This window comes from Leptinotarsa decemlineata, unplaced genomic scaffold, assembly GCF_025532065.1.
Source record: "Leptinotarsa decemlineata unplaced genomic scaffold, Ldec_3_MD MMD2_tig00026354_RagTag_RagTag, whole genome shotgun sequence".
NCBI lineage: Eukaryota > Metazoa > Arthropoda > Insecta > Coleoptera > Chrysomelidae > Leptinotarsa > Leptinotarsa decemlineata.
The window spans coordinates 8,201,089-8,217,189 of NW_027412702.1; the positions used below are offsets into that span (position 1 = coordinate 8,201,089).

General features: G+C 35.6%; 1 protein-coding gene across 6 annotated transcripts in view; it reads right to left on the reverse strand.

Annotated features, from left to right (window-relative positions):
• Window positions 1-5,755: 5,755 nt before the first annotated feature.
• The window catches only part of LOC111507664 (ATP-citrate synthase-like), a 59,513-nt gene continuing 49,167 nt past the window's right edge, over window positions 5,756-16,101 (reverse strand). For 4 of the 6 annotated variants that reach the window (XM_074184487.1, XM_074184484.1, XM_074184485.1 and 1 more), the window contains exons 8-14: window positions 13,664-13,714; window positions 12,946-13,601; window positions 12,734-12,861; window positions 12,532-12,675; window positions 12,281-12,466; window positions 10,696-10,986; window positions 5,756-6,699 (exon numbers count right to left, since the gene is read on the reverse strand). In XM_074184487.1, coding sequence (XP_074040588.1) covers window positions 6,245-6,699; window positions 10,696-10,986; window positions 12,281-12,466; window positions 12,532-12,675; window positions 12,734-12,861; window positions 12,946-13,601; window positions 13,664-13,714 — 1,911 coding nt within the window. In that variant the 3' untranslated portion in view covers window positions 5,756-6,244. The remainder of the gene's footprint in view (window positions 6,700-10,695; window positions 10,987-12,280; window positions 12,467-12,531; window positions 12,676-12,733; window positions 12,862-12,945; window positions 13,602-13,663; window positions 13,715-16,101) is intronic. The other 2 variants (XM_074184489.1, XM_074184488.1) reach the window with 1 other exon arrangement.

Below are 16,101 nucleotides of genomic sequence, written 5' to 3' on the forward strand. Positions count from 1 at the left end.
TTAATTATTTATGCAAGCTATAGCGGTCTTGTTGTCTATTCTCAGAAGAATTTCGCAATTATCAAGATGTTTTGCAAATGATTTCAGTCCATAGAAGGCTGCGAGCAGTTCTAACTAATTTATATGTAGTTTTTGTTCCATTTTCGACCAAAATCCATTTGTTTTGCACCCATTAGCATACACCCCCCACCACGTCTTGGAAGCATCTGTAAAAATTTCTAATATGAAATAATGGGAGACTTCATCGCTTGATAAGATTTTAGCAAATTGTCCAACCACCACTGTACGTCGTCCCCAATATAAGGGGGAATTCGCATGCGTTTATTGTAATGGCGTAATGATTTCCCCTTAAGAGCTTCGTATTTTGCTCGCTCTAATGTTTTTATGTGAACCTAGCCATATTTTACTGTAGGGCATGCAGCTGCTACTGGTTTACCGATTACTGTAGAGAATTGTCGGATCGTACAGCGGGTGGTATTCTCTTTCAAATTTTGTAACAACTCAACTATCTTTGATTTTTTTTTCATCCGGTAATCTCAAAGTCATGTCAATTGAATTGTATAAAAAACCCAAGAAAGTGATTTTTTGAGTAGGAATGAGGTTACTCTTTTCGTGGTTGGTTATGAAACCCAGTTCAGACAATAGATTGACAGTAAAATATACATGTTTTGAGCATGTATATTCATTTTTACCTATTATAAATAGGTCGTCTAGGTATATAACTGAAATAATACCATTCTCCCTCAATCTTTGTAGGACTGGTTTTAAGAGCTTAGTAAAAATTAAAGGGGCTACGTTCAGTCCAAAGGGTAAACAGTTGAACTGACACATTTTTTTGTAGTAATTAAATCGTAAGTATTTTTTGTAATTTAGGTGTATTGGCACTAGGTAGTAAGCATCCTTCATGTCAATCTTAGCAAAAAAACAAGCTTTTGTTATAAGCTTTGTTGCTGTTCTGTAGTCCTCAGGCTTGAAATGGCGAGCAGTTATAAACTCGTTAAGATGTTTTAGATTCAGGATGAATCTACATTTTCCGTTATGTTTCAAATTCAAAAAATAACTAGACACAAACTGGCCACTTTCTGATTGACATTGTGATATAGCACTTTTTTCTACAAGCTCAGCTATAGCCCTTTCGTATTCTTCCTTTTGTGAATAAGGTATAGAGACCTTCGGAAGGGACTTTTGACAAGGTTGCGAATTGGATGGAATTTTTACACCCCGTGTCCAATCCAGAATAGTTTCATTTTCCGTAATTGTTTTCCATTTATGTGTAAAATATTTCAGACGGCTTGCCAATCAGCTAACCCTCAAAATTTCCTGTGGCGGTGAGGTTTGTAATATTCTTGTTTCCTCGACGTTTTCCCTTGGTTGGCGATCCACTTCTTCCTTTCATGGGAGGAGGGCGCTGGCAGTTTAAAGGATGTTGACGTAACGGTTGTTGTGGATTTCGCTGTGTAGTTTGCCAAGATTGCCTAGAAGAGCTCGGGGTTTCCTGCCGCGTCAGTGGTTTGGTAATCTTAAGATCCTTTGCCACTTTTTTCACCGACTCGTTAGATTTCATGTTTTCGACAAAATTTCGTCCAACAAGAAATTCATCTCTTTGGGCATTTTCTACAACCTTACGTGTAGTGTAGTTGAGGTAGGGTAAAATCTGGTATTTTCTGCTCTTAGACAGTGCACTATGCATATTACATACTAACTGGCCCACATCTGCTAGTATTGACAGAGTCTCTTTCATTGACTATCTATTTTGTTCTGCTAATATCTTGTTCAGTTGTCCTCCTAAGGCCGAAAGAGCATGTCCTGCTTGTAGTTGCAGATTTTCTAGAAATTGGTCGTGTCTCAGAGCTTTGCTATCCAGGCATGATTGAATTTCTGGGTTCAGTTGTGGTGGTTTTAGAAGTGGGCAGTTTCCAAAGATGGGATATTTTTTCACGAGTTCCTCTCTTTGTTCTTTTGATAGACCATCCTTCAAAAAAATATCCCCACGTTTTTTTATTTCCTCATGGACCGATTCTCGTTCCTTCTCATTTTCTTCCGTATTTGACCCGAGAAAAGAGAAAAATTCCTGAATGCCGGTATTGTCCAAAATGTCCTGTGAAACCATGTTATCTTCACAAAGGGCATCCGCCGCTTCTTCAGTTCGGTCCGCCTCTTCGGTTGGGTATGCCTGTTCTTCCACACTAGCATCTGCAATGGAAAATTCCATTGTCATTGCTGTCGCAACAGAATTTCGAACTATAGAGAGATCGATAGTTATTCAGTACTGCTCTATGGAGAGATCAAAAATGAAAGATTATGCTAGTTTTGTTTTCTAATTCGAACCGATCTAAAGGTGATCGATATAACATGGTACATCCCACCTAACCTTAGTTTATCTCGTTGTTCTTTGTTGGTAGAGCAACAACTCTTCGAAGTGACGACATGAAAGAAATCAAATTATTCTAGTACTCACCCGATAAAGAATTATCCGATTCATCGGAACTGCTTAAGAAAAATTTGTCCTTTAAACGTCGAATTTCCTCCAATAGCTCATCATATTTTCTCTTCTTATGTCTCCTATTAGAGGAACTAGGATTTGCATATCGTTTGGTTTTCATTTCGCGCACAACCCACTAGCTGAATCACTTATGCGGAAATTTCCGTATAGCACTTGGTCCGCAGCGAACTTGTTCCGATAGGTACAAATTAGGAAGTGATAAACCGAGGCAACAGCGGAGATGGTGATTCATTTCGATTATTCTTTTTTACATGTATCGATAGGTGTGGATTAACGACTACTACTGGGTGTGTAATTATTGAGGAAGACAAGCGAAGAAAAATTAGTTTAATTTTGTGCTGTGAACAATATGGAAAGTGAAAGCAATCAAAGCAAACGCAGACCTCTGAATTTATCTAAAGGAGAAAAAACTATTATATACAATGTGTATTGTGGGCTCCGTGAAGGGAATGAAAATGTTTAGTGATTTGATTGAAGTTTCGACGAGAAATATTCACAGAATTCTTAAAACCTTTAATGAAAATGAAGGTTAATGTGATAACTAATGTATCTGAAGACATTGAAACTAGAGGAAGAAAGCAAATTCAGCCTTATGATTGCACCAAATATGCTATTCATAGAGAACTTCATTTGTTTTTTTTCCGAAATCAAATCCCAACCTTGAAAATAGTCGCAGCCGAAATAAGTTCTGATAAATCAATGCCCAAAATATCACGTGTTTTATTGCGCACATTAAAGCAAATGAACATTGAATTTATGAAAAGAGGTAGGAAACGTGCTCTTAAAGAAAAAGAAGAAATTGTTTTTGACGGAAAAATTACTTGAAGGTAGAAAGATTTATTATTTAAATGAGACTTGGTTGAATCAAGGCCATACTGTCTTAAAGGTATGGCAAGGTTTTGAAATAAAAAGATGTCGAAAACAGCTTGTTAGTCTTCGAGTTTAAGAAAACTAGCCACTACCACAAGAAAATGGACGCGCAGTGTGAAAGTTAGTTTTTAAAGATTAAACCGTCTGCCACAGCAGACAATTGAAGCAGTCACCAACAACTGCCTGGCAAAAAGCTGATATCATTACCTGGCTTTCTCAAAAATATTCACCATTCAAAGACAATGTGTTGAGAGTCCAATTACTCAACTACTTACTGGTCGACGAAATGGCTCGTGAGAGGAACATGCCTCCCTCGATACCATTGTGAGCTAAACCTAATCGAGTTAAAATGTGCTCAAATTAAATACCAAGTGACGAGGGAAAACATGAGTTTCAAAATGGATGAGGTTTGTGTCTCATAGTTTTATTTCTTTAGGACTACTGCGGATCCATCCGTCACGATGGTTTGTCAGCGTTTGACATTTCATACACTCCACAAGTGAACAGAATAAGTAATATTTTGTGCTTATATTTTTAAATGTATTATTCAAGAGGTGTATTTGTAGCAGATACAAATTATTTACTTTCATCCAGGGCCTAATGAATAAATAAATGAATAATTCAAATAAATTGTTTTGTTCTTATTTGTAGCACATTTTCTGGATGTCATTAACCAAACAATAAATGTGCCAACACTTATTATATTTATGCACTGGCACCAAGCTGAGATATCTTTTAGGAAATCGTTTAGTAACGATAATTGTTGCCGACTGATGTTTCACCCATCTCTAATCCCCATGTAGGCTGTTATGACAAACACATGCCATAACAGCCTACATGGGGGATACTTTTGCGGAGAATGAGATGGATACTTGAATGATGATTTTTCGATTCAATCCTAGAGAGGTGACTTCTTTCGCTGCCACATCTACTTTTTCATTTCCGGCAATACCCGAGTGACCTTTGATCCAAATGAAAACAATGTCAATTTCATTACTGAAGAAGTACTCCAAGGTTTTTATAATTTCATAAATGAGTGATTTTTTTTACGTCTTTTGTATTTATTAAGGGAAAGAAGGACAAATTTGGAATCCGATAAAATGACTGGACTAGCTTCGCCATTATGTTTAACCCATAAAAGATCTTGAAATATAGCATAAGCCTCTGCTGTGTTAATCGAAGTCTTATTGGGAAGGTGTAATTGAAAAATATTTTTGTTTTGTATATGAACGCACTTCCAGTGCATAGATCACTTTTAGACCCATCAAAGTATACTGTGTTGGAAGATTCAATTTTTCCCAGTACCGATTTTGTTAGAGCTTGATTGAGATGAGAATTCACTGACAAGTTGGGGAATATGACCGTTGGTTTGAACATTAACATAGGAAATTCCAGCTGAAACAATGTGTTCTAAGAGTTGTTGCTCTCTGATATTGTAGCGAAGGCTTCAGCAAAGAAGTTCCAGTATTGATTGAGATTTTCAATTGATATACTGTAAATAGCCCCACATTAGGTTATTACTACATAATTTGATGTTGACTAATTTCTTGCAGGACAGAAAATGTCTGAGTAGAGGAGAAGTTCCTGAGCTTCCGCAAGTATAGCTGGAGTTGTAGATTATTTAAAGGCGCCAAGACTAATTTTTAAAGCCATTGCTTGCACTCGGTCTATTACTAACAGACTCAAATCTGTGGCTGATCCGTACAATATACATCCGTAATCAAGTATGGATCGAATGTAAGACCTGTAGAACTATAGTGAAGTTCTGGGATCTGTCCCCCATTGGTTTCTACAGACACATTTGAAAATGTTTATGCCTTTTTCACATTTGGTTTGAACATAGTTGATATGCTTCTTCCATGTAAGCTTATTATCTAAAATTAACCCTAAATATTTATAATTAGGTACAAGTGGGATAGATAGAGATCACAGATTGATGTCTTCGGCTCTCAGTCTATGCTGAGTAATGAACATCATAGCTGATTTTTCTGGAGCAAGGGAGAAACCATGTTTGATTAACCAATTTTTGAGGTGTCTCTGTTTTATTTTCTGCATACTGGAATATTTAAATTACCAGATATCAGAGTTGGATTATGGAATATAATTCGCTAAAGAATTTTAGCGAATTACATAAATAGAAACAATTCTTGGGCAGAAGGTTTGGAGCAGTAACCATGTCATTAAATGTTCATTATTTGTTGACATATGGCAATGCACCTCATTTTGTTTTAATGTATGCGAACTTTGCCAACATTTTTCTTTTAATAATAAAGTATATTTATTATTATTATGACCTTATTTTACAATTATTATTACAAAAATTCAATTAAACATTTTCCTTAAAATTCAGGTTCAACCATGAGTCAATATATTCAATTAAAATAATTTCAAAACACTTTATTCAGATAATACAACACACATAAATTTAGAACTTATGTACTTGGTAGAAGCACAAACAGATAAAATAGCCAATCTCTTGGAAATTATGGCTGACATCACTTTAAACTAAACACTAAAAAATAGGTACATAAATATAAATATCAATTTTCAAAATAATAAATCAGAGAATATAATTCTCATTCAAATAAGTTCCCTAGTTTTCATCATGGAAATGGGTATGGAAAATCATACCGAAATGCATCTTACTCACATATATCCCAATTTCGATATCATCATTGAAAAATTTCATAAATTCTATTCTTAACTATAAAGTCTCTTTTAAAAAATAAGTGCTGCTATTGAAGGTGACTCAATTGCTTGAGCACCGAAATTGTGAGGCTTGGTATATCAATGAGTCTACTTTTAACATATCTATTTTTGAAGCCTTGATCAAACTGAATTAGTGAAATAGTCAAATCCATTACAATCCATCTAGTTATCGTTGTTATATTGTTCTGGTAGTACATAAGAAATATCATCCCATGGATGCCTGTACAACCCCTGTTTCAGCCTCTTCTGGTCCATGAAATGCCCAATAAAACCTATTGACCTGCCCAAAACAAAGAGCGAATTGATTGCTCCAATGTTGATATACTCTTGAGCTTCTTCACTTGTAAAACTACCACAATTTTTCAGCATATCTACAAAAGCGGCGGCAATAACTCCATCTACATTCAGAATGAGATTGGGTTTCTTGCTCGTTGTAATTTTTTCAACTTCTAAGGCATACAGCAAATGTGGAGTAGCGGGGAAGTTAGACATGACAAATTCTTTAACTATTTTCACACGCTGATCTGGATTATTGATGGACTTGACTCTGTGGCCTATACCCATAATAAGTTCTCCTTTGTTTCTCATGTGGTTTACGAACTCTGCGGGTTGCATACCTGAAATGTTTCAAAAAACCTTAGTAAACAACTATCGGTTGAATATTTTTTTAAAAGTTTTATGAAATTCCAATATATTCATGAAGACATGTGTTCACCACGAAAAAAAGATCTGTTTTAAAACCTGTTTTACGTTAACCAGCTGTCGCACCCCTACGAACAACAACCCTCAGAAGTCGAAACTTGTGCGAGCTAAGGACTAACGAAGTCTTACCTTTTAACGTGCGATTCCTAACACGGGTTGGACGACAGCAAATGAAACTCGGTCGTTCAGCCTGGGGCTTGAACCACGGACCAACACAGCAGTCGATTTGAATAAGTGAACAAAGCATCCACGTCAAACCGACCAGCTACTGACTGACTTTAAGATATAACGTTCGTCCCAGCAGTTAACGTACATACCACTGATTATGTCTGCAACGAAACGTTTGGTACTTCAGTTCCCATTCGACCACAGCCTCCCATCACGGTCTTTGCTCTCTTTAATCGCGACTCCGCCCGCGAAATTCTATGTTCTCAAACCAAAGTTTATTTGTCAAAATTCTTGTCAAGATTATTAATTAGGGTTTAAAGTGAGTGGGTCTATTCGACCCTTCACCGCAACCCGCAAGGGTTTATTGTGGCTCACACCTTTTCACACTCGGCCAAATAAACCAAGCTTCTTAACGAAGCCGATTAGTTTGTATGGTGAATGGTCTTTCAGGTCAGATGGAAAGAGTACGGATCTGCCTAACTCTAAGAACCTGATTCGGTCACCAGCGGGGCAGGCACAAAGTATATGCTCTGCAGTTTTATCATTTTCCAAACAGAGGCGACACACACTGTCTTCCGACAGTCCAAGTCTCTGCATATGATGATTCAAATGGCAGTGACCAGTAAGAAGGCCTGTTAGACATCATAGTTCATCCCTACTGTAGTCCAATAACTGTTTGGTATCAAGCTTCAAAGGGTGGATAAACGCCTTGGAGTGAGCCAATCCTGGAAGATTCTGTCAGAAGTCCATAAATCTTCTTTTCATCCAGGTGTTCAATGTTTGTTTGGCAAAGCCCAAAGCAATGCCACTGACAGGTTCTGGTCCAATAAAGCCGCTTGCAGCACCCTCCTTGCAGCTTCATTACCTTCCAGACCAGTATGGTCAGGAATCCAGACCAGAGACAATCTGTTAAGTCTTCATATCAAGGAGAGTCGTTTTTGGCAGTTTGCTACCAATTTAGACGTTGCTCGGTAGGAGCCAAGAGCTTCCAACGCCGCTTGACTGTCCTGAGAATATTTTTATTAACTTGTGCGTGAGGTTGGACTTATCCAATCTTTCCGCACACAATTCAATAGCGTAAATTTCTGCTTGAAATACAGTCGCATAAGTTCCTAGGCAGGTAGATATCTCTGTCCTGGGTCTGCGACTAAAAACACCTGCACCAGAACCGGAACGTGTTTTTGATCCATCTGTGAACCAACAACTATCTGTCAATATTATTCTTGCCGATTTTTTGACATAAGTAATTCTGAAAATTCTATTGATCACTGTTGGTCACCAAAAAAATAACAATAAAATGCGTTCTATGACATGACATTTTCTTAACCTATGATATTCAGGGTCAAGTTATCTCTTTATATCTCTTAGTACCACTACATTTAAATTCAAAAGTTTGATTGAGGAATGTCTTATAAAACTGAATTAGAGGTTACAGAGATGAAAAAAAAATCAACGCTGGTAGGTCGTGGTAGTATGAAACTTGTAAAACTGAACGTTTCATCTGCTACTATGACAGACATCATCAGTGGTATATGCGTTGATTGTGGCGACGCATTTACTACTGATGATGTCTGCCGCAGTAATAAATAAAACGTTTGGTACTACAAGTTCCATTCTACCGCAGTCTACCAGCCCAGATTTTGTTATCTCTTACTATGACTCCGGTTGTGAAAGCTTAAGTTTTATACTCGCGCAATTCGTGTTCTATTTTTTATTTTTCTCTATTCTTTATCAACATTCTGAGTATTTTTGAGAGGTAGAAGTTTTTCTCGAAATTTTGTACTTAATGAAAAATCAAATCATAAAATAAATTTAAGATCTTTAAAAAACATGCAAACACTGAAATACAGGCAACAAATCATTGACCATGTTATTACGGTTTCGAAGTTGTTCAAGTTACATCAAACTACTCCAACTTCCAAACCAGTTACAGTTACAGTCATAACTAATCTCATAAAACCAATCAAAATGTTTCAATGAATAATTTTTTCAAGAATAACTGAATGATAACTCAATGAATCGTCCTGATTTCAAAAAAAAACTTGCTTAGAAAACAATAAAAAATTAAACTGGAGGTGAAAATCTGTTATTAAGATAGAGTGCAAGGTACAATATAAAGTTATTCAAAAACTTTGTATATTGCGTTGTCAATTTCAACAAATTTGCTTCATCATTCCGTCAGTGAGTTCATGTCACAACTCAAAACGAAGCTTTTTCAGAAGAAACAATACGTTTTATGTTAACTAAAAAAATTACTGAAAACTGTAGTTAGCTAGTGGAATAGAATAGTTAAATATATGTCCACTGTAATCATAATCTCCAGCAATCAACAATGTCTCACACTTCAGATACATAATGGAAGTCAGTATGACATATGTTTGATACTTGTGGATGACAAACAGATTCCAGTGATATAACATGGTGACAAAAAGTAGATGGGGTTTGAGAAAAGATTGCATTTCAACCTCACCTAAAATCATTCAATTGTTTATGAAAACAAATTCATCAAAATCAATTGATACTTGGTTATTGAATTACTAAATATTGAGAGTCTATTTGAAACATGTAACAAAGACCTAGATGAAGTAATTTATTTATTTGAAAAATATTAACGAAAAAGCTCCTACATGTAAATAAATTTGTGACATCCACAAAGCCTATATCTGAAGTGATGCACTAGATGAGCTAAAAAGTCTCAGGCCTAATACATAGATGGCGCTGGTCTTATTGCATTCACCGCTTTTTCAGTTAGTACTAACCTTCAAAAGAAAGTTGTTGTGATTTCATTATATTCTACTCATTAACTTCCTGAGTTATTATGCTAAAAGTTGCACAAATAAATGGATCAAAAACAATTTTGTTTTTTAATTTTACACTGCTTCTCGAAGGAAAAAAATTCCATTCAAGCAAAGCAATGGCTATTAGAGACACCGATGACGCAGAATGCAGTGGACGTCCAAATGTGGCAGTAACATCAGAAAACTTTAAAAAATCCACAAAATCGTTTTGAATGATAAGTGCAGTTGCGTGAGTTAGCTGAAGATGTAAGGATATCAAAAGAACGTGTTGGCTTTATATTGCATGAGCATTCCATTATGAGAAAGTTCTGTTCAAAGTAGGAGCCGGGCGAGCTAACTGTAGACATAAAACAAGAACGTCTTGATGATTCTGAGCAGTGTTTGGCCATGTTCAAACATAAAAAACCGGAACTTTTGCGTCGATATGTGACAATGGATGAAGCATGGATACATCATTTCACTCTCGAACGATTGTCATCTGAGCGGAGAGCAACTGTGAAAGGTTATGGCTTCGGTATTTTGGGATGTGCGTGGTGTAATATTCATCGTCTATCTTGAGAAAGGAAATATCATCAACAGTAAATATTATATATAGCCAGCGACTACTGGCTGTTCACAGACATCAGAAAAATGCTCACCGGTAAGAAATTTTACTCGAATGAAGAAGTTATTGCTGAAACTGAGGCCTATTTTGAGGCAAAAGATATGTTCTACAAAGTGGTACTGAAATGTTAGAGTGGCGCTGAAATGATTTATGGAGATTATGTTGATGAATAAAGGTATTTCTGAACAAAAAAAACGCCTTTTCTTTCTTAGGCCCGGGACTTTTCAGCCCAGGTGTTGAATGTTACCTTTCTTTCGATACATGACCAATTTTGTAGACATAATATTTCAATAAATCAAGCTACAGTATAAACTCTCTTTGAAGCAAATCAATGAACTTACCTTTTTCATAAGCCTCACTGAACTGCCTGGCAGCTCCATCAAGCGCACCCCCGAATCTATCTCCAATAGTCAATAGACCAGATACTACGCTTGAAACCAAATCTTTACCAGCTCTTGCACATACGATTGTATTATGTGCTCCAGATACTGCTGGACCATGATCGGCTGTAACCATAAGACACATTTCAAAGAATTTGCAAGCATAAGGCGGCAAACACCTTTGGAACCACAGAAGAGAGATCACACCACCAATGCCAACATTCTTTTGAAGAACATCAGATATTGGCATACCTGAAAGAGAATACATTTTACATAAAAGAAATATTCTTATTGGTATCTGATGTAATTTTGGTTCATAACTAGATTTTTCTAAACTGTTAAATAGCACATGACTTATGTGATTGAGTAGTTGAAGAATGTATACATATAAATCAAGGGAAAACAGTTCCAAAAAGTAATTTTTGGTGAATTTTCCTGTTGGAGTTTTATGTCAATTCTCAAACACCGGTATTAATAATGAAGCTGCTGAATGTTATAGTTTCACAAACAATTGAAGAAGGTGATTCAATCACATGATCAAAAAGACAACAACCGGTTAACATTGGGATAGTTCCAGGTATATATTAGGTAAGGAAAGTACAGTGAGCCAGTTGTAAAGAAAACTACTCAAGATATGTTTCATATCAAGTAAGTAATTTGGACGACAGAGCGAATGAGGCTTTCAATTAATCATTAATTGATTCACGACAAATATTACAATTAGTTGTCAGACTATAGTAGTATATTAAACTTTGTGAAAATATCACGAGTAAATTGAAAGTTCTTACAGATGCTACTTACTAAATCAAAAATTATCAATGAAGTCTATTACAAAAAAAAATGCAATGAAAAATGTAAAAACTTTTTTGTATCAAATATTCAAATATTCAACACGTCAGAACTGTCAAATTTATGCACGACTGAAATTACCAAATACCTAACATTACATTTGAGAATTATTTTTCATGAAGCAGCTTCACCTTCAAGATTTGTGGAAGCTGTTATTTCAGAAGTCTTTTAGCTACATAAGCGAAGAAGAATGAACAAAATATATAATGAGTCTCATGATATCTCTAGATTATCTTAAAACAGAAAAGACTGAAGATAAAACTGAGAAGAAATATTGAGATTCTTTATCAGAATGGAATGTTTCAAATCAATTTAATTATTCAAATCTATGAGATTTTATCTTCAGAAAAGAAAATAGCTCTTTATAAATCAAGGCATCTTTTTTTATATGCAAAGTTCATTCTAGTGATATACATACAAACATTGCAAATTGGACAAATGCTTGTAAAAAACAAAATATTTCAAACTTATAGATGACTTAACTATAAGTTGAAGATTATTCTACGAGCTAGTACTTGAAAGTCAATAATAATGAAACTTCAGTGTCAATGAAAAAGTTGCTATTATAACATTTCATTAGAAAAAGTCTGTCATTATGAAACTTCAGAGACAATAGAAAAGTCACCATTAGAAAAGTATGTAGGAAAATAAGTTGTTAGCATTCATCTAGGTGATTTATTGAAAAAAGTAAACTTACCGGCATAAATCAATTCTTGTCCTCGCTCGTCACAAATGGAAGTCATGAAGCTTGCAGGTTTACGAATGAGGCCTAGTTCCCTAGCCCAGTTGTAATCCATAGGAACTGTTGGAGGCGGTACTTCTGGAGCTGGTACTATAACTCCTTGTTTGACCAACTGATCATATACATTCTGGATAATATCACCTGCAAGAAGGTAAAGACAATTTACTTCTGTGAGTCGAAAGTACATATAAATAGCATTTGTATACCTAAATAGTCAAATGAATCAGGTACGTGTGCTCCAGCAGCTCGTAGGGCTTCATTTTTAGCAGTTGCAGTTTCTTGGTTGGTATTAGCACAAGATCCGGCATGTCCAAACTGAACTTCTGCCGTGAACATACCAGCACAAGTACCTGTAAACAATCTATCAGTGAGAAGACTCCAGAGAAAAAGTCATTACTTCAGTCATACCTATACACCATGCTACTAAAGGTTTGGTGATTTGTTTGTTTTGCAGCGCTCTGCAAACTTCGTATTCTTCAGTACCTCCCACCTCTCCAAGGAGTACAATCATTTTAACGTTATCATCAGCCTGATACCTATGAAATTGATGTAATACAGATTATCAATAACAAATGAAATAAAATTATACAGTTTTGCAAAGGATATAATTAACGACGAACCTCATGATGTGATCCATAAAAGTGGTTCCAGGATACCTATCTCCACCAATTGCAACTCCTTCATATACACCATCAGTTGCCTTGGACATAATGTTGTTCAACTCGTTGGACATACCTCCAGACCTGGATACATATGCCACACTTCCAGGTCTATATAATTTAGAATGCAAAATGTTATCCATCATTCCGCCAGTGTTACCGATTTTGAAACAGCCTGGTTTAACTCCACCAACAGTTGCTGGTCCGATTATAGATACTTTCTTCTCGTTCGCTAATTTGATAAGTTTTCTCGTGTAATTTTCTGGAATACCTTCTGCGATGATGGCAATGGTTCTGATCTGAGGGAACTGCATGGTTTCAACCGTACTTGAGTAAGCAGAGCGGAGTGAAGCAAAGTTCACCAAAACGTCGGCGTCTGGATGTTTGTTCATAGCATCCTTCATATGCTTATAAACGGGAATGAGGATTTCCTTATGGCCCCAATAGAATTTTTGCTTGTGATCTCCAGTAAAGGGGTAGATGATGGCGACAACACTTGGTTCATTTCTGGTGCAGACAAAGTCAAAGTCCAACATACTTTGTATTGCTCGATTTTGCATACCCCAAATGATGGCTTTCGTAGACTTAGTGAACATGGTCGTTATTTTTGCGTCTCCCTTTCGAAAACAATTTCTGTTATCATTATTTTTTACCAAAAGATGATTCTATGAATGATTACCTGTGACTTTGTGGGTGATGTGAGTATTTGTACTAGGTTTGGAACATTTTCCTTCAACAAATAAAAATCTATATTTTTTCAATGAATTAACTTCATTACCAGCTTTATACAGCAAAACCACAGGATATTTCATTCCATTTTCTGCCCTATCACATTAAAATCCAAATCAGCTAATGTTATGAAATTGATTCGAACTAAATTGAAAGGGATATATTTTTAGAAGAGATTAATTCTTGGGAAAGAGAGGTTCTGACTTTTTACTTCTCCATCGGTATACAAAAAAATGTGGGAATTTTCCAAAGAAAGGAAGAAAGCAATTGATTTCAAAATGAACTATTTACAAATATGTGTAGATCATGCGAAGAAGTAACTTTCAGTCACACACTGAAAGAAAAAGCCCTGTTAGAACAATCACTTCTATATAAACAAAATAAAAAATACTTTCAAAACAACAGATTTTATATGAACATTGAATTATACAAAAGTCAAAACCTTTCTTGATTCAAACTATTTTTGTAAATGAAAATGCGATGAATCAATAACTTTTATGATGGACAAACTTATCGGAAAATACTTTTTTTATAGTGAAATACTTGTTCCCGTTTTGTAGTGCACCTTTTAAGAGAAATTTCTACAGAAAAGTGTTTCCAATACAAATGTTTTTTTGTAAACATGAGTATGAAGCAACAGTCACAATCATTCTCTTCATGACATCTGATTATACATACACTATCAGTATTCTAATCAGTCTTTTAGACACTCGTGAGAATTCGGCTACCATTTTTTCAATAGTACACTTCAAAATTATGTTACAATTAATATTTTCTGAATTCAAATTACTTTTCCGAATAGTTATTTTAGAATACGAATTAATTAAAGTTTTGTTCAGTTGTCGAGTGTAAAAATAATATTAATACTGTAACATACATTTGTTCGATAGGAAATGCTCTGCAAATTAAAAAATCAAAAGTTTGAGATTGAGATTTGAAGTGCTATTTTTGCTAACCTATTATGGCGAGATTCACCACATCAGTACAGTGTAAGTAACTAAATCATGAGTATAGTACGCGCCAACTAAGATGCGATTTTGATGCGCATTTAAAATCAAATTGACCCGTCCCATAATATAGCTATTGGTCACACAAACTCATGTTAATAGTACACTGGCGAAATATAACTGAAGTGGGCGGGTCTTTCAACACAGAACGATTTTACATTTCTGCGCTGACTCATCTTAGGTGGCGGGTACTGTAACAGTGTTTACAGACACTTTGGAAAATGATATATTTCTTGGTCAAGCAGTTGCTGTAGAGGTCTAGCATACTATTCATCTTGATAAAAAAAAGGCTTGAGAAGCAAAATTGTAAAGTCTGCTGCAAGGCAAACAATCACTTTGGAAGATGATATATTTCTTGGTCAAGCAGTTGCTGGAGAGGTCTGTTTATTTTAATAAAAAAAATAGGCTTGAGAAGCAAAATTGTAAAACCTGTTGCAAGGCAAACAGTCTCGACAACAGTTCAAAAGAACACTCTGGTACTAGAGCTACAAAACCTCTCAACATCGTTTATGGCGACCCTGCAGGGTCTATGGAAATAATATCAATATGTGTTCAAAATATGTTATGAGTATCCAAGAGGAATTTAGTCGCATGTCTTTCGTGTATTACATCAAACCCAAGGATGAATATTCTGGAAAGTTCAAAGACTTGTGTTTATTTGTGTATGAAAATGAGCCAAAGAGATTTTTCCCAAAAACTAATCTCTCCTAAAAATACACCCCTTTCAATTTAATATATCATGGTGGAGAGAAACAGAATTCTGAACATTTTCTGAAACAGCAAGGCATTATTCATCCAACTACTAAAGACTAAACAGAACCTTTGATGAAAACACTAGGTGGTTGACATACAAGTCAGGGCTGGAAAAACTGTTCCGCATAAGGATCTTTGGCAATGTGGCAATGGCAAGGATAAAAAAGAAATCTGAAAATTTTATTCTAGTCAGTTTCTCTAAAACAACTACGGGCTATAGACTCTACAACCCTAAATCGAGGCAGGTGTCTACTAATATGGATGTTGTTATTTTGGAGAATTTGAATCATATCATAAAAAGCTACCTGAAAAATGAGGCAAGTCCAAATAATGCAGAGATTCAACTTGAGTTTCCAATTCTAGTAGAGAGATAACCTGATTTGAGTTTCCATTCCAGAGAAAATAATTGTCTGATCAAAGTGATCATCAGAGTAATGAAATTCATGTTCGAGGCGGGAGTGAGAACAACAGTAACGTTACTTTGATATTAGCAGTACAGAAAATATTCAAAGGTCTCAGCGGGAAATAAAAGTTAAAAAAATCGATGACTTCGTTACAAGTTGCAGTGAAAGATCCATCTTCTGTGAAAGAGGCTCTTTCACTAATGAAAAAAAGAGAATTGAAACTT